The sequence below is a fragment of the Petaurus breviceps genome, unplaced genomic scaffold (genome assembly GCF_028583685.1).
Source record: "Petaurus breviceps papuanus isolate PSGF00001 unplaced genomic scaffold, PetGlider_PUasm1.0 90994, whole genome shotgun sequence".
Lineage (NCBI taxonomy): Eukaryota > Metazoa > Chordata > Mammalia > Diprotodontia > Petauridae > Petaurus > Petaurus breviceps.
This window is the reverse complement of record NW_027187393.1, coordinates 8,016,189-8,037,418: the sequence shown is the minus strand read 5'-3', so window position 1 is coordinate 8,037,418 and position 21,230 is coordinate 8,016,189. Positions and strand designations below refer to the sequence as shown.

Genomic DNA, 21,230 nt, shown 5'->3' with positions numbered 1-21,230 from the left:
CCCCCTGGGGCCAAACAGATCAAGTTCTTTCCACATGCTGGCCCTTCAAATACCTGGAGACAGTTATGGAGTGTTCGTGTTTGGGCTGCTTCCAAGGAGAACAAGTGGAGGGGGGAGAAGGAGAACAAGAGCTGAAGTTATTTGAGGATAAGGATTCTCAGCCCTTTCTAGCTGCTGATTACATCTGCCTAGGGCTGCTCTACTGAACTGACGTAGAAGCTTCCTTACAGCAGGAACCCTGCGGTCTTTTCGGGGATGCAGCTGCGGTGTTGGGGAAACCTGATTTCCAGGTCACTGTTCTTTAACTGACTTGCTTTATGACCTTAGGCAGATCACTTCTTGCCCACTCTTTAAAAAAAAGATTTTCATTGTTACCAATTTGACAAACGTTAATTATTCAAAAGCACTATGTTTTTTAAACATACTAAGCTATTTATATATAACTTTATATTATTTCTATAAATAAATACAGCTACATATTACAGTATGATATAAATACATTCAATATAGACACATATGAAATTTAACACCCACTTCCAACCCTGACTTCCTGTCTGTGTGTTGTTCTGTGCATTTTTAGACGTTTTGTTGGGTGTGCTTTTCTTCCCTTCTGGTATGGCATCACTACCCCGACAGTCAGTCCCTCCGTAACTCTCCCCTCTTCTTCTTTGTAAGAAATAAGGAGAGTCAAGCACAGCAAATCCAATCCACACATCTGCTGTGTGCCAACATACAGGTCTCCTCCTGCACCTTAAGCCCATCACCCCTCTCTAAACAAAACTTTTACCCATTCTTCCAAGCCCAATGTGGATGCTACCTCCTTCAGGAGCCTTCTTTTATTCCCAGGCCTCTCACCTGCCAGGGTAATGACCTGCCCTTTAAATTTTATCTTCTATCTTCTTTTTTGGAGGCAATCAGGGTTAAGCACTTGCCCAGGATCACACAGGTAGTAGTATCTGAGTCTAGATTTGAACTCAGGGCCTCCTGAATCCAGGGTCAGTGCTTTATACACTGCGCCACTTAGCTGTTTCCCTTATATTTGTTTTCTAACTTTCTAAGATGATTATTGTGTTATACTATATATTACCAGTTACCTACGTTTGGGTCTTCTCCCCTAACAAGACTGGGATCATCATGAGGGCAGGAACGGCTTCTTATCTAATTTTGGCATCTCTTGTAATGTCTGCCTCCTCAAATCCAGCCTCAGACACTTATATAGCTATGTGACCCCAAGCAAGTCATTCAACCCTCTTTGCCTTAATTCCTCATCTGTAAAATGAGCTGGAGAAGGACATAGCAAACCACTCCAGCATCTCTTCTGAGAACCCCAAACACAGTCATGAAGTCAAACACAACTTAAAAAGAACTGAACACCACCACCTAATGCCTGGAGCAGTGTTCTGCAAACAGCACATATTTAGTACATATTTAACTGCTGAATTTCTGACCTTCCCCTAGCTGATGACAGTAGGCACAGGTTAGATTTGATTTAATAGGCACTTATGAAAGAGCACTGGGCTCTGGTGTCCAAGTCAACTCTCTGGGTCTCAGTTTCCCCATCTGTAAAATGACTTTGGGATTAGATGACCTCTCGAATTCTAGCTCTAAATCTGTGGTTCCATTAAGTACCTACTGTATGCCAGGCACTGCATTTGGCCCTCTGGATTCAGAAACAAAAATGAGAGAATTCCTCTGCCCTCAGAGGAATAAAAAATTCTGTTCTGAATGACCACTTCCAAAAATTCTGCATTATCTTTATGTCTAAGAGTCTGGAATAGAGGTTGTCAGAGCTGCAATGGTCAAGCAGAGTCAATCCAAACAACAGCTGTGTTTGAGCATGTTCATTCTTTATCTGAATCCTTTACCAATTAGCTAAGGGACTTGCCCTTAGAGGCAACTCAGAGTCTCTCCCCTGGGAGATCACTGAATCCAAACTATTTAGGCCCCAGAGAAGGAAAACCATTGGAATGACATCGGCAACCCCCAAGTGGAAAGAGCTCCCTTGGGAGGTACGGAGGCTTGCTGGAGGTGGGACGGAGGGTCTTCCCGTACAGACTTGGCTGGGCTGACCTCAGAGGGTCTTCCTGTACAGATTTGGCTGGGCTGACCTCAGAGGGTCTTCCCGTACAGATTCGGCTGGGCTGACCTCAGAGGATCCCTGCAAACTCGGAGTTTTGGTGACTAAGCATCTGTGTGCAGAGCCCTGTGCTTGGTGCTAGAGGAGACAAGGATAAACCAAACCTGATCTCTGCCCACAGTGGCCTCCTAGCCTTGTAGGAAGCTAAGAGAGCACAGCTAAATGAAGTGAAAGCTAGAATAAGTGTGTAAAAAGACTGCCAAGTGTTAGACAGAGATAGGCCACAAGTCACGCTCCTTAATGTGAGCTCCTTGTGTCTAAGAGCAGAGAGATGAGCCCTGGCTATCAGAAGGTGAAGCCCCTTCCTGGGACCTGTGCTCTGAAGATTAAGTGGGTCTTGGGGGCAGCCATGGGGCTGGCTGAAACAGTAGCAATGTGAGGGAAGTCAAAGGAGTCTGAAGAATAGCTGTTTGAAGGGGCCTTAATAACAATCTCCAAAGACAGGATGCATATTCGTAGAGAATGCAAGCCACTGGTTTCTGGTATCCAATGAATGTAACAAAGGAGACTGGAACTCCACAATCTGACAACTGGGGAACCTGAGGCATTGCAAAAGGAAAAAGCTAGTGGCATAGCCAGGGCTGGGCATCAGGGCCTTGTCCAATCAATCAAACAATATTCACTAAGTACCTATTATGTGGTAGGCCTAGGGATACAAAGAGAGAGATGAAGGACTATGGGTATGGTATAGAATGGTTAGTTTTGTCGGACTATTTTCCCTACTTTTTTCTTTTCTAATTTTTGTTATGAGGGTTAAGCTGGGAAGGTTGGAGGAGGAAATATTCAGAAATAAATGTGATGTATTAAGACATTAAAAATAAGGTTAATTAAAAAAAAAACCAGCACCCCCCAACATAGAAGCTTTACTCCTTGAAAGAGGAGTTTTTGATTTGTCCAACTCTATCCCCACCATGACTTCACCAAAAAAGGCCCTGCTCCCCCCTTCTATGTGGGGGCCTCATAAGTCTGGGCCAGATGGTCTAAATATGTTGGAGGGCTGAACGAGGATACAGCAGCATGAGTCTACTACCCTGAAATGGGACGGGAGAAGCATAGTCCTTGGCCTCTGTCGGACCAGACCCTCATTATCGGAATGCATTCAGAAAAGGATGTCAACAGGATGGTGAATGAGCTGAAAATCATGCTGTGCGGTGACTGAGGAAAGTGGTGTGGGGTGCCTTCCTTCACTTGTGAAGGCAAGATTTAGTGAGCCATGATAGTGGTCTGCAAATATGTGAAGGGAGATTATTAGACAGTCATCAATCAATCAACATTTATTAAGCCATCTACTATGTTCCAGGCACTGTGTTAAGCACTAGCCTGGGGAAGAGGGATTAAGTTTGTTCTGAGTGGTCCCAGAGGGGAGAGCTAGAGAAGAAAGCAGGGCCTCTGCATTCAGAGGACTTGGGTTCAAATTCTGTCTCTGATGCTTACTACCTTATACTACCTGTGAAATGGTGTATGTGTGTGTGTGTGTGTGTGTGTGCGCGCGCGCGCGCATGCACTAGAGGCCTCAGTCTCTGCCAGCTTTAAGTGACAGGGAGACTGATTTCTTCTAGATTTAAGGAGAAGCTGAATGTGAGAAGGAGTAGACAGAGTAGAGTCATTAGATCCAGCTTAGCTTTGAAGCCACAAAGATCTGAGTTCAAGCCTCCCTTCTGACACCCACTCATTGTGTGACTCAATTCAGTTCACTTCACAACCTCTCAGTGCTTTAAGCCAGAGGAATCAAACATGAAGGTACCCTGCCCCCACCCCACACCCAGGGCAGCCTGAATAAGATTAAAAGGTAATGAAACGGGAAATATTGAACAGAATAAATAAAAATACAATAAAACAGATAATACTAACATGTAGTTTTTTTTTTTTTGCTTTTTGGAGGGCAATTGGAGTTAAGTAACTTGCCCAAGGTCATACGGCTAGTATGGTTTGTTTGTGTGTGTGTGTGTGTGTGTGTGTGTGTGTGTGTGTGTGTGAAGTGTCTGAGGTCAGATTTGAACTCAGGTCCTCCTGACTCCAGGACTAGTGCTCTACTCATTGTGCCACCTAACCACCCTAACATGTAGTTTTCTAAGTCATTATGTGGTTCTCAGGTCCAGTTTAGGTAGTCCCTGCTTTAGGCAATTCCCCAAGATTATTAAGTTGCAAAAAAGGTGACAACTTCATAATGTTTCCTCCCAGGAAAGCTCCCTCTACCAATGGAAACCCCAAACCCAACCCCTATCCCCATTAGGAGAAACTCCTAATATTCAGACTGCTCCAACAATGGAACATGTAGCCCAAAGGGACTTTTGTGCTGAAGGTCTTTTGACATAATCTCTTCCTTGCTGGGCAGTTAGCAGCGAGATCTGTGCTTTGGGTGGGAAATGCACTAGATGCCTTCTAGAAGATGACCTACTATGATCTGTAAATCTCTGGTTGGATAATTTCATGACTAATCTTGGAAACAGACTTGACACCCCCATGTGGATCAACCCCCCTCAGGGGCTGCCCTGCGCCCCCCACCTCCACTCTAACCCCCCAAGGCTACAGCTCTTTCCTCCCTACCTTCTTCAGAGAGATTGTTCTCTTTGGCCTCCTTGTCCATCTGACAGCACCATCCTTCTAACCTTTCTGTCTCTGCCTGAAGCAGCTTCAGGAACCAGTAGCCATCTCTCCGGCAGGCCCCAGGTGGGGAAGGCTCCAGGGGAGAGCTGGACGAAGTCTCCAGCCAGGGGTCAGGTGGGGGAAGTGAGGAAGGCTCCAGGGCTGGGTCACTGTTATCTCCATAGGAGAGGTTGCGCTTGATCTGGGAGGCCTTGGCGGAGGGCCGGGGGCTGGTGTCGATGTTGATGGAGTTGTGGTGTGGCGGGCAGTCAGACAGGCTCCTCTCAGAGGATTTACAGCTGGAGTCGTTGGCCTCCTGTGTGTCTGAGTCAGTGTCCCGCTTGGAGGACATACTGTGGGGGGCTCCGCTGTACCTACAAGGAGGGGAATGAGCGGCTATCAGGAGGCACTCTTAACCGGGCCGCAGTGGGCCCGTGTGTCTCCACCACACCCAGCACATACATCAGGGAGACAAAGGAATGCATCACTTCATCATGCCCGCAGCTGGGTCCCAAAGCCCCCGCCACCTCCCAGGCCTCAACCCCGCTGCATTCTCTGCGTAGCCCCCTGCCTTGCCCTGTGCGCGCGCACACACACACACAGACACACAGTTATAAGGTTGCCTGCGTACTGCAATAGGCCATTATACCAGAACGACATGTCTGCAGCCTCAGGGACGTCGCCTCTGCCCTAAGCTCTCTCAACTTCTGCTTTTGCCTTACAGAGCAGAGACTCAATTCTGGCGGCACACGGCCACGGGGAAACTTTCACGGGACCACCGAGCGCCTGCTGCCTGCCCCTGCCCCAAGCCCAGTCTAGTTATCATCAATATGGGAAGGAGAGACATGGGTTAGAGCCAAATGGTAATTGCAGCTTAAGGGGAGAGGAGAAAGAGAAGGGAAGAGAGGAAGAAAGAAGAAACAAGGCAGGAAAGTGGAGAGAGGAAGAGGGAAGGGTAGGAAAATGAAGAGAAGAGGAAGAAAGGAACAGAAGGATGAAAATGAAAAGGAGGAAGAGTGAGAGAGAAGGGAGAGAGGGAGCAGAGAGAGAAAGGAGAGGAAAGGGAAGAAAGGGAGGGAAAGAGCCAAGAAGCCGCCGCCGCCTCTCTCTGACTTACCGCCACTCGTCCTCTACCTGTACCCCGATGGACTGGAATTTGGTAGCGGGAGGTGGCTCTTCCTTTGGCACTGGCTGAATGCAGTCAACCTTATTGAACGACAACAAAAAAAAATACACAAACAGAAACAAAAAAAATAAAACAAAAACACAAGAACTTGCGGCTGGAATTCACATTAGTAGAACACAAAAAAAGGTCCGTGCAGACGGACAGACAGACTAACGGACAGACAAGCATGCGGACATTGCACGCTGAGCAGGGAAGCCGGGCACCGCTCATACCACAAGGGCAGGGGAGTGGGGAGATGGGAAAGGGGGTGTTACTGGCTGTCCCTACTCTGAAGAGGGTGGCATCAGATCGGTGATTTTGGGTCCGCTGTCCTCAGGGAGTTGGAAACCGTTCCTTCTAGTCCTCTCCTTTATACACATCAGAGAGAAGAAGAAAAAGACACACACACGTACACACACGCACACACGCACGCACACACACAGAGCCACAGTTGTTATGCCTGGGCCATGGAAGCTGGTGGATGGGGTGGACGCTTCCTGGGGAAGGTCTCGGCCCCCAGCAGGCAGGACCCACGAAGGAAGGACCGAGGATCCAGCCACCTTATGTCCAGCTTGAAATGAGTAGGAGCAAACTCAGAAGAGTTCTCACAGCCCCAACTGTGGAAGAATCCCTTGAAAATCTCTGGGGAGAATCAGGAGTGAAAAATTGCAGGTAAAAACAATTTACTTTCCATTGGAAAACTCCGTGGATACCTGCACTGTACCTACTGGTTCCCCCAGGGTGGGCGTAGAACAGAGAAACCACATCTCTGGAAAACAAGCAGTAATACTCTCCCTTCCAGTTTTCTTCTTAGGCACACATGTGAAACTCTTGCCAAAAGGCACCAGTAAGTCACAGGCAGAATAGATTTCATAGGATGCCCAGCCTTAGGGCCAGTGAGAAGGATCCTACAACCAAGCTGTGGGCTAGAGGTTTGGAAGGAGAAGAGGTCAGCCCCAGGAGCAGTGATGAGGACGAGATACCTCCCCGAGAAACAGCAGCCATGGCACTTTCTCTTTTAGCTTTCTGCTGGCCCATCCTGGCTTGTGTCCAAGAAAGGGGGCGGGCTGTGAGCCCTCGACTCAGCATCCCAGGTGGAAGGGGAGGGGGATTCTTTCTCTAACCTCAACAGGCCTAGGTTAAAGCTTTCTAAATGGTCCTTCTTCATCACAGACTAAAGCACAGAACTTTAGACCTGGAAGGGACTTCAGAGATGGCCCGACCACTTGGAATTTTTTGTTGCTCTTCTGTCATTTTCAGTTGTGCCTGACTCTACACAATCCCATTTGTGGTTTTCTCAGCAGGGATACTGCAATGGTTTGCCATTTCCTTCTCCAGTTCATTTTACAGATGAGGAAACTGAAGCAAACAGGGTGAAATTACTTGCCCAGGGTCACACAGCTAGTAAGTGTCTGAGGCTGGATTTGAACTCAGGTCCTTGTGACTTTAGGTACAGCAGTCTAACCACTGTAGAACCTAGCTGCCCCCCAAACTTGAATTTCACAGAGGACAAAAGAAGCTCTAAAAGGAAAAATGATTTGTCTTCAATGTCACATGGCCAGTAGGTGATAGGAGGCAAAGCCAGGTACTCTGACTCCAAAATCAGTGCTTTGCTGTCCCTCTCACCTTGCCTCAATGCTCTATGTAGGGGGTACCTCTAGGGGACTGGGGCTTGGCTATACTTTTAAGCTAACTGTATCTTAGTGGGGCCACTCCTAGACTGAGCTAGGGAAGAAAGGAGGGAGGTAAGCTCAGAGAGAGAATATGGGGCTAGATTCGGCATTCCCATCATCAATGAAGTCCAGCAGGATTTAGGCCCAGGATGGATAGGTCTTGGCCCACAGACATGTCTGTGAATGAGACACACTATGTGCTTCCTTGAGGTTAATTTCCTTTGCCCTAGTCAGTATGGGGGAGTTCTTTCAACTCTGGTCCCCCAGAATATAGAGGGCACTTCCAAGTTCCTTCTGTCTAATCCTACAGAATCTCAGGGTTGGGAGGGACCTCAAGAGACTATTCTAGGCAACTTGTACCTGACAGTGCCCCTTCCCACATCTCTGCCAAGAAGCCACATAACTGCCTTCGCTTAAGGAGGACCTCTAGGAAGGGGGAGGCCAGGGCCTCTCATATCAGTCTATTACATTTCTGGGAAGCTCCATTGTTAGGAGGTTGAACTGAGACCTCCCTCTCTGCAACTTCCAGCCCCTGGGCCTGTTTCTGCCCTCTGGGGCAAAGTAGAGGGATCTAATCCCTTTTCCCACACGGCAGCCTTTCAAATACTTGACAGTCATCTTCATCCTTCTACACTCCCAGCTGGAGTTGCACGGACATACCCTCCTAAATCACAGCTGGTGCTGTCCACAGCCTAGTGAGACAGGCCCCCCCAGACTCCCTCTCATCTGGACACTTTCAACATCTGAGGCTCTGCTCACATTTTTTTCTTATTCTCAAATTCTTCTTTTATATCAACCCAAAGTAAGACCTCAGAATCCAAGAATGGATAGAAGAAACTTTAGCAGTCATTTAGTCCTAGCCCAGAGACAAGAAGGCCCATGGCCAAGGCCACATAGCCACATTACTAGTAAGTGGCAGAAGCAGGTCAAGAACCCAAATCCAATCTATATCACACTACCCTTCCTACAGTAGGAGTCTGAAACCTGGGTTCAAATTCTGTCATTAACCAGTTATGTGACATCAGGCAATTGATTCCCTTCCCCTCTCTGGGCCTGTTTCTTCATGTGTAAAAATGAAAGGACTGAACCCCCATGATCTCTAAGACCCTTTTGGTTTTTAAAAATTAGTGATTTCCTGTCTTCTGGGTCATTACATATCTAGTCCACTGCTTCTCATGTAATGCTCTGCCATGGGTGGAATGCCTCATTTTTAAAGGTTCCCCCCCATAACCAGCCTTATTGAAGGGGGGGGAAGGGCAAGGCTTCTGGGCCCCCAAGCCCAGAGAGAAGGGAAAGAAAGGAGGGGAGAGGCGCAGTGCATCTGAAAATAGTCATCTTTATGAGTTAGATCTAGGCTGACACATGGAGTGGAATTGGGGCAGCAGTAACTTCCCCTACAGACTGCTATCTCCAAGGCCTGTCTGCCTTGTTTAACCTGTCAGTATTTTATATCCTTCACTCCTAAATAAAAAGATGGGACCCTTAGAAAAGCTATCCTGACTGATGTCTAAACTCCACCTGAATACCTCCAAGGACAGGGCACTAGTGCACTACCTTAATCCACTATCAGGACAACTCTGATTATAAAGCTGAAATCTGCACCCCTGTAAGTCTTTGCACTGTTCCTTTCTCCCCATCAAATTAAAAATAAAACCTCAAACTGGGACCACTTCTTCCCACCCCACCTCCCAGCCCTACCTTCTAGGACCACATCAAGTAAGTCTGCTCCCTGTGCTACTGACAGTGCATGTTAGAGACAGGGGGATCTGGAGGCTGGGCCAGAAGGCTTCCAGAGCTGACCTGGATGGATCCAAGCACCCTCTAGAGTGACTGTCTTTCTTTCTGGCCCACCAGAGGAACCTATTCGGCTCCCCAAGAGGGCTTGTCAGTGAGGCAGGCAGGCAGGCAGGCTTCCTGAAGCAGTCATTCCCCACCCCCACCCTCAGAGTCCCTGTCTTTTTCCCAGTTGTAGTAAAGTGACTTTTCAGGTTCAGATTTTGGGGAAAGCAAGACAAAGGGAAAAAATATTCAAGTGGTTCATTAGGGATGAGCAGAGACTGATTGTCTGCTGGGAGCACAGCAAGGATCACAGCAGAAAACAGTTTGGGGCCAGGGCTCTCCCTGCTTCATCATGTTCCCTGGTCCCTGGGTGGACAAGTGGCCTAAGGGCATTGGTCATTGGATAACAGCTGAATGACCTCATTACAGTAACTGCTGTACAGCTCCTTGCCTTTTGGTTCCCCCCGGCCCCCCCTTTTTGGTCTTTAACCACATTTTTACTTTGGTGATTTTTCCCTATGACTCATTCCACACAATCTGGTCCTGTTCTAAATGTTAGTTTCAAATCAATTCTGTTGAATTACAAGTCAGAGTAAAAGTTTTATCTCACCCAGCTGACACAAGATGGAATGGTACTAAGATAGTAGTCTGAGGCCTGGACCTCAGGAGGAATATGCCCAGAATATGCAGTCCATTCTCCCAACAGTTCAAAGTTGATGGTCGCCCCCTCAGGCTTGGGACAGCAGGGTCAGTAGTAATCAGGGCTGAATCCCTGTTCCCCACCCCTATCTCCCATCCCTTTACCCCATTTCTTTCTCACCTGCCCAGCAGGGAAGAGAGTTTCTGGTGGAGACAATGAGAAAGAGGACACAGCAAGCAGCTTCATCCCCTTCCAGTCTGGGGGCCATTCCCCAAATCTCTATTCTGAGGGGGGCTGAAGTAAGAGCTACCTTCTTGTGCCCTCCCCCTCCCCACCCCCACCCCTGCCTCAGACTGTCCTTGTGCCTGGTACAACAAGCAACCTACCTGTTCTCCAAGCACTGGGAAATGCTCTTCATGAGTGACCCCTATATCTCGGGGTGTCTGGCCCTGGGGGGCTGGGTACTGTGGCCTACATGCTTCTGCTGCTTTGTCCGGCTACTATACCAGCCTTCTCGACTTTAAGGGACACCTTGGATCAGAAAATCTGTTAGGTGGCAACCTGCCTCGAGGAGACAGGCCGGCAAGGAAAAAGATTGTGTGGACGGACAGTGGACGAGCAAACGTACAGGACATGGTGGGATGAGTGTAACTACATTCACCAGGAACCCCATCAGGAGGGAGAAAAAAAAAAAGGCACAACACCTCACGTCCGTGCCATGAGCAGGGCACAACGGAGTGAAATTTGGTTTGGAATCAGGAGCCGAACTCTGGACTGCATTTTGGCCAGACCCTCAAGGAGAGCCCAGGAAAACCGGCCTCCAATAATCATGAGGCCGGTTCCTTGAGATGGGTGAGTGGGGTCAGCCTCCGATGTAATTACACCCACGTGCACAGAGTGGAGTCTGACACACAACCAAAGGGACCCATACTTGTATTCCTATAGATGAAAGTTTCCTTTTGGGGGCGGTCTCAGCTTTGGGCTCCTCACTGGTCAACGTTCCTTTGTCGTTCTTCAGAGCTGCATTTTTCTGGGGTAGTTCTGGAGCCTCCCGGGCCTGAGCTCCTCCTCCGCTGCCCTGGGTCACGCTGGGGGGCCTGGCGCTGTCTAAACTGTCAGAGGAATTGCTCAAACCAGACTGGCTGTTGACCTCACTCTTGTGGTCCTGGCTGTCAAGGTAGGTGTCCTGGGCCGACTCGGTGCTGCTCTGAACGGTGACTGAGATGAACGGCTTTGATGTGGTCCGGGGGGGGACAGGAGGCGGCGTCTTCTTATACGCCACCAGGCATGATGAACCTGTAGCCGTGGCAGAGGGAGGAGAGAGGTGGGGAGAGGGGGAGACAAGGGCAAAGTTAGAGCCAAAGAAATACATGGTTTCATATTAGTCTGGTATCTCAATGCTTGAGAGAGGCCAAAGGAGAGGGGTAAAACCCCTCAGAACATCCCTGGCTAGGTTTCCTAAGGACCAGTATCCTAGCTGAGGGTTGTCTCTGTCTCCCTAGCTTCTGGTATATCTTTCAAAACCAAACTGCCTCATCCTAATCAACTACTGCCTTAAAAAAAAAAAGAAAAAAGATTCCATTTGCCAAAACTAAAACACTATGTGATTATAAGGACCAAGCTTGTCCACAGGGGAAGTGAAGAGAAAATCTCTCTCTCTTCCTCTTTTATTAGAGGTGGGGGGGCTGTGCATGTGAAATGGTGCATATGCTGTCAAATGTGGGTATGCTGGTTTTGCTGAACTGTTTTTTTTCCTCCCTTTTATCTCTGTTATAAGGGATAGCCCACCGGGTGCAGGACAGGGAGAGGAATGATATATTTAGAAATGAATGCAATGTAAAAACAAAAGATATACATTATTTTTAAAAGTCCAATCCCAAGAGATATAAAAATGAATAAAAATTTAAAAGGCATTTGCAAACACAGTCTGTCTATATAGCTATAGGTTTCTCTGTCCAGGAGAGAAACCTGGGCACAACATGAAACTTTTTCCCACAGGATTGTAGTTTAAGAGCTGGGAGAGACTGTGATGGCGATCCTGCCTTATCCTTTTTTTTTTTTTGGCTTTTTGGAGGGGGGAAGGCAAGGCAATTGGGGTTAAATGACTTGCCCAAGGTCACATGGCTAGTAAGTGGTAAGTGTCCGAGGCTGGATTTGAACTCAGGTCCTCCTGACTCCAGGGCCAGTGCTCTATTCACTGTGCCACCTAGTCGCACTGTGCCTTATCTCTTTCATTTTACAGATGAGGAAACTGACGCCTACCATGCCTAAGTAACTTGTCCAGGGTCACACATACACCAGGCCAAACCTGGATTTGAACTGAGATCCTTTGACTCCAATTCTACTGAACATTGACTCTTTCTATGCCAAACAGCTTTTCTGTGATCAGCACTGTCTGGGGACTTCAAGGATAAATATTAATTTACTAACAGGCAGACAATAATTCTAGTCCTGAAAAAAGGATCCCTTCCTGTGGGAAGGTGGCCAAAATTTCCCATCTCTCCTTGGGCCCTGAAGGGGTACAGATATTAGAGACATCACAGATTTAGAGCTAAAAGGGACCCCCGAGGTCATCTATTCCAATGCCCTAATTCTACAGATGAGGAAATGAAGGCCAAGAGTTGTTAACTTAAGTTAACAACTTAACTTAGTTAGTTGTTAACCTTGGACTTGTCCAAGGTTATCCAGGTAGTGTCTGAACCGAGATTTGAACCCAGGTCTCCTGACTTCTGTGGAAACAGGTTTTAATTTCAACCATTAAAAAGCAGTGAGTTTCTCCTGAATATCCTTGGATGGTGAAGCCAAGCCTACCAGGCTGGCTGATTGTCAGCAGTCAGCCCTGACAACGCCTCCAGTGCTGCCACAGTTTTTCCAAGGGTCTGATCAGAGGCTGATGATCCAAAGACCAGTCCTGGAGACCTGGGAACTGCCCCTGGGCTGGAAGCAAAGGAAGAGATACCCAACAAGAGGTGGACCTTGATCCTGGCTGAGATTTCCCAGAAGTTAGGGTGTGGGGGAGTGCTGATCTGCTCCTAGACTCACTTATTACCTGTGTTTATCACAAAGCACCTTCTTCATAATCATGTGAAGTAATTCCAATGGATCTGTGTTCTCATCAATGGGGCTGGTCCTTCCAAAGACGTAGAGTGTATGTAGCCCATTCCACATGACTCTCATAATCTCATCAATAAGCATTTATATAGTGCCTACTATGTCCCAGGCACTGTGCTAATTAAGCACTTCAGAAATTATCATTTCATTTAATCCTCACAACAACCTTGGAAGATGGGTGCTTTTATCTCCATTTAAAGAAGAGGAAACCAGAGCAAACAGAGGTTAAATGACTTGCCCAGGGTCATATAGCTAGTAGGCGTTGAGGTTGAATTTGAACTCAGGTCTTCCTAAATCCAGGCCCAGTGTTCCCCCTTCCCAAATTAGCTGCCCCCATTGTGCTATGGGTTTCCTCTCAATATCTTGAGGATGTCAATGGAGGATGTGGGTGGTCTGTGGTTGTCTCTAGCTCTTCCTGCCTATCTTCTTGCTCATACATTTCTTTGGAGAAGTCCTTTACAATGCTTCACTCTCCTCCTTTGTCATGTGCCATGGTCTGCCTTTGGCCCTGTGCACCTCTCCAGGTAACATTGCAAATGTTATTATCCCCATCTTACAAAGGAGCATGGACTGCAGCTAATAAGTGTTGATCAGAACCAGGAACTTCAAACCCTGGTTTTCTGACTACTCTTTCTACTCCAACCAGTACCTGCCCATTCCTTCACACCTTTGCTCGGCCAGGCCTGTTATCTATTAAGTGTCTATTTTGGTTGAAGAGCCCGGGATAGAAAGATTAAAGGGAGGCAGTTCCTGCCTTCAAGGAGCTTACATTCTATGGAGAGGGAGGGAATCTAGAGAGTATAAAAGGAAAACTCCCCCACCGATCATGCCCAAGATGGAGATGGAACATTTGGCTGATTTCATAAAATCAGGACCCAGAACCCTGATCAAGGACTCAGTTTCATCACCAGAGAAACAAGTCTTAAAAAGCAGGTTATGAGTTCCCTGAGTCTCATGTGTTGCCAGTTTTCCTCCTCACAGTAAATGCCAAGTCAGCAAAACAACCTGCTATTAGGTCTAAACATCTACATCCTTAAAGGATTAAACAGTGTCAGCTCAAAGGAACCTCTTAGCCCAGCTCTCTCATTTTACATCTGAGGAAACTGAGGCTCAGAGACAGGAAGGGACTTGTCCAAGGTCTCAGAATCGATATCAGAGTCCAGCTGGGTTAGAATTCAGTCTCCTGCCTGCCGTCCCAAGGCAGCTCTCACACAAGGAGGCAAGGAGGAGGAGGGCCTGTGCTCTCCATTCTAGATGGGAAAAGTAAGGCCCAGTCAGGGAGAGGAGCTTGTCTACATAACCTGTAACCTACTGGTAAATGGTAAATCTGGAAACTAGGATCACAAAAGAGAGCTTGGGAATCATCTAGTCCAACCCCCTTTGTTTTATTAAGGAGACCAGAGAGATTTGTCCAGCGTTCTGGCTTCAAGTCTAGTATCCTTACCACTATCCCAGAGACTAGAACCCAGGCCTTTACTCCCATAGGCCAGGCCTCATACCATCACAGCAGGCTGCCGGTGACAAAGGCATTTCCCAACATATCACCAAACTCCAGCCAAGATCCCAGCTGATCCCGGTAAACAAGAGCTCCCCCCTCCTTCTCCCTCTCCCTCTCCCCCCCTCCTGTTCTCGGACACCAGCTGCCCCAGACTCCCCACAAGGACCAGAATTGTTCATGAGCTCAGGTTTCTCCAGTGAACGCCGAACTGTATCTTTAGATGGTGGAGCTTTCTCATACTTTACAAACAGCGCTTTGGATTCTGACTGAGAGGTTAACCATAGTAACCCTCAGTCTATTTAAAAATACACACATGATGCAAGAGCCCTTCTGACTGCCCCGATGCTTTCTGCAGAAAAACAGCAGGGAAATGAACAACTGGGAGAACAGAAAGAACATCATTTCTTTCTTTTTTAAAAAAAGAAAAAATAATCTTTTTCACATTTTTCTTCTTTTATTGGTGGGGGGGAGTGTTAAGGCAGGGCAATTGGGGTTAAGTGACTTGCCCAAGGTCACATGGCTAGTTTTTTTGTGTTCCGTGTCCGAGACTGGATTTGAACGCAGGTCCTCCTGACTCCAGGGCCGGTCCTCTATTCACTGTGCCACCTAGCTGCCTTGTTTTCACACATTGTTAATGAGTATGTCTGACCACCTCCTTCCTTCTTTTCTTCCTTCCTTCCTTCCCTCAGAATACTCAGGAAGCCGTCTCATATGGTGAAAGACATCTGGATTTGTGTTAGTAGGTTAATTTATCAGGCATTTATTGAATCCCTACAGTTGAATGCAAACAACTAAGGCACAAAGGAAAAAAAAGGTTCCTTCCCTCAAGCAACTTCTATTCTATTGGGAAAAAACAACACACACAGATCACATACAGAGAAACTGCAAAGTGATTTTTTTGGGTAGAGCACTAACAACTGGGGGTATGGGATCAGGAAACAGGGGTATAGGAGGTGGCACCTGAGCTGTTTTGTATTTTCATTCTCAAAGCCTGGATCCTTCCTATCTCACTCAGGCTGGAAATGCAGGTGCTACAACTACTCATGGGCCCAATCCTACTACTGACTGTCATGACAATTTGACTTGCTTTATTCTGACCTGGACCACTAGAGGCTCTCACTCCTGTGGGCTCCTCATGCTGAGGATTATACTTAGGCCACTGCAGTTCAGAGCTCCTGAGCTCCAGGGGCCTTAGCTTCCTTCTTGGCAAAGGTGAGGGATGTGTGCCACACAGGGAATGCCCTTCCTGGGCTATTTAGAAGGAAGTATTAAGCCTACAAGGTAGATGCAATCGAGAACATTCTAGGCAGGCATGGACAGCCCATGAAAATGCACGAAGGTAACAGATGGATGGTCAACGATCATGGATGACACAGCAAACTGGTGTGGCTAGAATGTAGCATGCCTTTACCACTCCTTTTACATTTTGTCTTAGGATCCCTCACCCTTCATCTTCACTGTCATCTCCAATCTAACATCACCCCTTCCTTTGGTTCTTTACCAGCTGGCAAAGAACTGGACTTTGAGTGGGTGCTCATCAACCGGGAAATGGCTGGACAAGTTGATTGTGATGGAGTCTGTGCTGGTGCTGTCAGATAAAACTGGAAGGACATACATGAACTGATGTAAAGTGAAAAGAGCAGAACCAGGAGAACACTGTACATAGTAACAGCCATGCCGTATGATACTCAGTTGTGAATGACTTAGCTATTCTCAGCAACACATTGATCCAAGACAGTTCTGAAGGACTTAGGATGAAAAAATGCTATCCACCTCCAGAGGAAGAACTGATGGAACCTGAATGCAGATGGAAGCAAACTTTTTTTTAACTTTAAAAATTTTCCCTTTTTGGGGACATCAGACATTTGTTTTCTCTTGACTAATATGGAAATACATTTTGCATGACTGCACATGTACAGTCTGTATCAAATTGTTTACCTTTTTAATGAGACGGGAGAGGAGGGTGAGAATTTGGAACTCAAAATTTAAAAACCACAACAAATGTTAAAAATTGTTTTTACATGTAACTGGGGAAAAAAATAAAAAACATATAGGTTCACCTCCATACTGGAGCAGAGTAGCCAGGAAGGAATCTTGGAAGATGGACAAGCCAAAAAGATAATGACATTTCCCAGCCCTTGCCTCAGTGAGCTCATACTGAACTAAAGAGAACCAATTCATGGTCAGAAAACTCGGGCTGGAAGGGACTTCAGAAGTCTCTCTTTTTTTTTTTGGAGGGGGTAAGGCAGGGCAATTGGGGTTAAGTGACTTGCCCAAGGTCACACGACTAGTTTTGTGTTAAGTGTCTGAGGCCTGGATTTGAACTCAGGTCCTCCTGACTCCAGGGCCGGTGCTCTATTTACTGTGTCACCTAGTTGCTCCATATGTGTGTATGTATGTATGTGTGTATAGCATTGTCTTCAGTCTCCTCATCTGGGGACCCACCTCTAGATTCGTTTTAACTAAGATGGAATGAATGTCTAGCCTTGAACCTACCACTCAAAAGATGCAAACCCACCTGGACAGCTCTTGGCACACAGAAGGTGCTCAAATGAGATGATGCCCACCAAGTACTTTGTAAATTTTAAGAAGCTATAGAAATACAAGTCCTTATCATGACTGGAATACTAATTCAAAGCTGAAGTCCTTTACAAATGAAGGGAACTACCTACCACCCAAAGAGGTTTCATCAGAAATTTGCTTAACATTTCCCAGGAAGAAGTGCCAAGGCACGATTTGAATTGATTTCAGGCTTCTTTAACCACCCCACTCCTCCAAGTCACATCTTATTAAGTCAAAGAAACATTCCCTTCAAAGGTTTTCCTTGTGAGGGGATGGGGTGTGGTGGGGCACTGTCCCATGCCCAGGCAGGAAGCTCAAGGGCCCATCTAATTAGACTCCTCTGGAGATGAAGGAGCCTTTGGAGATGGTTTACAAGGCACAGGAGAAAACCAACAGGAGTTACAAGAAGCTCCTATTTTTACAGGGCTTTAAGGTTTGTTTCTTTCCTTCTAATACTCTGTGTCAGTAACATTCAACGTAAGTCTTATTTTTAGAAAAGAAGGAAACTGAGGCTAGAAGAGGAAGTGATTTTAATTTTAAAAAGTTTTGATATAACTAAGAACCATGCCTGACACAGTAGATGCTTGTTAGAACCCAGTCTGATCTAGGTCTCAAATTCCAATCCAGGTCTTTTTCTTTCTATTACACCGAACTGTCCCTGTCATGGCTGTATCTTGTTTCTGACCAAAAATGGGCTTCCCTGGTTCAATCGCCCACACCCTTGCCTTTTGTCACTGGACAGTTTCCTTTCCAAAAGAATGACTTTGGGATATTTTCAAAACTACAGCCTCTTTTTGTAAATGATCACTGGTTAGTCATAAAGGACAATCCCTCCTGCTTATCTGTGTTCACATACCCCATCTCAGGTTGTATCCCTTTTTCATTTTTATGGAAGATCTCAAGTCTCGTACAGGGAAGGTACTTAATAAAAGTCTGAATTAAAATGAACTAAAAAAAAAAAAGTATTACAGTCTTCTCTGAAAGCAGTTTCTAAAAAAAACTTCCCATCAGAGCTGCCCCAAAGCAGAATGTGTTGGCTGGGTTATGGAGATAGTGAATGATTCCCCTGTCAGCGGGCAGCTTCAGGGGAAAACTTGGTCACATGTCAGAGACTGGAATTCCGGTTCAGGAAAATGTTGGCTCGGAGAGGTTCATTCTGACACTGAGCAGGTAGAGTCTGGTTGTTGTGTCAGAACAGGCTGAATCCTTCAATCTAGCTGCTGGGGGAAGGTCAGCACCAGAGCCTGGCGCCAGCTGCCCTCAAGCACATGGTAGGTTCTATATAGCTGGGTACCAAAGTCAGCTCCAGCTCAGAGGTCATGCTACATTCCAGCTCAACTGGGCACTGTCAGATGAGGAAAAGTGAGACTGTTGTTAAGGATATTCCAGGTGTGATAAGAAGAGAGCAGAATCTTATCTTTGAGAAGCCTTCCTATCTTGCTCTCTCTCTTCCACCAACAACCATGATACTGTGTAAGTGTGGAATCAAAGGAACAGATGGACTGATTTTTTTCCTCCAACACAGAGAAGGGCTCCTAGACACTCAAACGAATGTCCCCTCCAGAGCAGGCCCTTGGGTCCTAGGAAATCTGCCAACAAGCCCCCTATGTTCAGACACTCTCCAGGAAACAAATGGACATAGGATCACATTGTTCTGGATCTTTTCAATAAGGGAAAATGTTCTCCTCAAGACTGGATTTGAATTTTGCAAATGTCATTTGAAACACTGACTATGACTAAAGGAGGCAGCGACAAAGGGTGATCCTGATCCCATTTGGGGGTCCAAAGGGAACAGTGATGATAAAGTCATTAGGTGGGATTTTCTCATCTCTCTTCTAACTTGGCCTTGAAGTGAGTTTCCCTTAAAAGGACTTTAAATGTGTTGTGAATAAAGCAGTCCTGTTGGGAGTGGCTCCCAACACACCACTGGCAGAATCTGAGTTAGAAAAGACCTCTGGGGTCATCTAGTTTGACTTCTGCCCAAAGCATGAATCTCTCCTAAAAATCAGTATCATGGAATTTAAAGCCAGAAGGCACTTTATAGCTCTGATCCACCCACTTCATTTTAGCCAAGGAATGAGAGTATATGCTAGTCCTGAAGTCAGCAAGGATTTGCATCCAAATCTCAGCTCTGCTACTTAGTAGCTTTGTGACCCTGGGCAAAGTCATTTAAGCTCTGAGTTATGGTTTATCTGTAAAATAGGGATCCTGCCTGTGGTACCTACCCCACAAGAGCTGTCATTATGTGAAATGCCTTGTAAGCCCTAATATTAGAAGGAGGGCACATCAACTGACTTGGTTCACTCTATTTTTTTAAATCTTTAAATGTGATATTTTATTTTTCCTCCAGTTACTTGTAAAAACAATTTTTAATATTCATTTAAAAAAATTCTGAGTACCACATTCTCTCCTTGCCTCATCTCCTCCTCCACTCACTGAGAAAGCACAAATTTTACATAGGTTATACATGTGCAGTCATACAAAACATGTTTCCACGTTAGTCATGTCATTACCTGACTTTGAAATAAAATTTTATGTTAACACAAACATTTTCATCCTATTATTTCTATTTTGTCCTAGGGATTTTAAAAAATGCACTGTGTCAATAGTATAGCTTGGTTCAGGTTTAATTTTAATCTTAAAGAATAATCTCTATTAATAATCTTTTATCTTTGATAATAATCTTTATTAATAATAAAATTCTGGTCCTTCTAGTGTTAAAATTCCATATAAATGTTAGTTATTATTATTAGGACAGATCAGAAACCCAAGGAAGGTTCAGAGATGAACTGATTTGTCTAAGGTCACACAGCAATAAGTGGCAAGGCCAGGTTTTGAACCTCTGTTCCTCCTGATACTGGATTGAGAGTTCTTTTACAGATTGGACACCCCCAAAGTCTTGGTGAACACTCCATATCGATTCTCCCATGGTATCTCTTTATATTGTAGTTTTAAAATTTGCTTCTGATTATAACTTCCTTCCTCTCAGAGCAGGTGTAAGCCCCAAAGGAAATGCCAGTTTTACATCTGCAAGTCTCTTGAATGTGGACAATAAAGTATTCTGCTGGTGGCAAGGCCTGAATAGTCAAAGATGATTCTATATAGGGAATTAATGCAGGAGAAGTCTGTTTGCATAAGCTGAAAAAGTCATTGCTTTGAGCTGAGAATAGGGGTGAGGAAGAACTGGGCCCCTGGGGTTTGGGCAGCACTATCTCTGATACTCCAATCTTACATGTGTGGAAAACAGGTCCAGAAAAGAGAAGGGACTGGCCAAGATTAGTGCAGAGGCATGATTCAAACCCAGGTGTGAGGTATCCCAGGCCATCACTTGCAGAGTAGGGGGTGCTGCATGGTCTGCTTCTCAAGAGCCTCCAGATCAGCTCCTAATGATGGGTGACCTTGAATGCGCCCATTCCTCTTTCTGAACTTTACTCTCCTGTTCAATGATCTCCAAGCTCCCATAAGGATGGAAGACCTACCCATAGTGATCTAGAATTATACTGGCTAAGGCAGTCTGGGTAGTCAGATAGTCCCTGAGGCAAATTTAGAAAAGGAGGACACACCTAGGTCTCTGGACCCGAGTTTCCTCATCTGTAAAACAGAGATAATAACCCATTTAACAAACCCCACATTATATAAATAACTAAGAGATGAACTTGCATCTAGATCCCTGCTGGAGGTAAGGGACCACAGGGCCTTCTCCTTGGGGACTATGACCAGCTCTTGGTAAGAGTCACTCCTTTGGTTTTATTCAACCTTGGGTCTATACACCCTTTTCTCTCCCACTCTCCCCTGCCCCCTCCCAGACTTTGCCTAAGGTTACACAGCTAATACTAGTGGCAGAATATGGAGCTAAGTCCAGGGCTCTCTTATACTGGGTGTATTCACAGCAAGAAAACCTTGGGCTTGGAGGATTTTTAGAGCTCAAGGGGAACCCAGATCCCCATCTCTTTAGAAATGGCAAAACTGAGGCTACCTCAGACAGGTTAAAAAAGAACACACTCCAAGTCACCCAGGTAACAGAGAAAGCAGCCATGCCAAGCCTTGCCCTGAGGTCTTCTAATTCCAAATACAGAACA

At 46.1% G+C, this 21,230-nt stretch overlaps 1 protein-coding gene across 5 annotated transcripts in view; it reads right to left on the bottom strand.

The window, feature by feature from the left end:
• The window catches only part of DLGAP4 (DLG associated protein 4), a 100,873-nt gene that overhangs the window by 11,539 nt on the left and 68,104 nt on the right, over positions 1-21,230 (bottom strand). For 3 of the 5 annotated variants that reach the window (XM_069077556.1, XM_069077557.1, XM_069077558.1), the window contains 3 exons: positions 10,912-11,276; positions 5,841-5,929; positions 4,685-5,097 (listed from right to left, as the gene is read on the bottom strand). In XM_069077556.1, coding sequence (XP_068933657.1) covers positions 4,685-5,097; positions 5,841-5,929; positions 10,912-11,276 — 867 coding nt within the window. Of the gene's footprint in view, positions 1-4,684; positions 5,098-5,840; positions 5,930-10,366; positions 10,891-10,911; positions 11,277-21,230 lie in introns of those variants that run through there. The other 2 variants (XM_069077559.1, XM_069077560.1) reach the window with 2 other exon arrangements.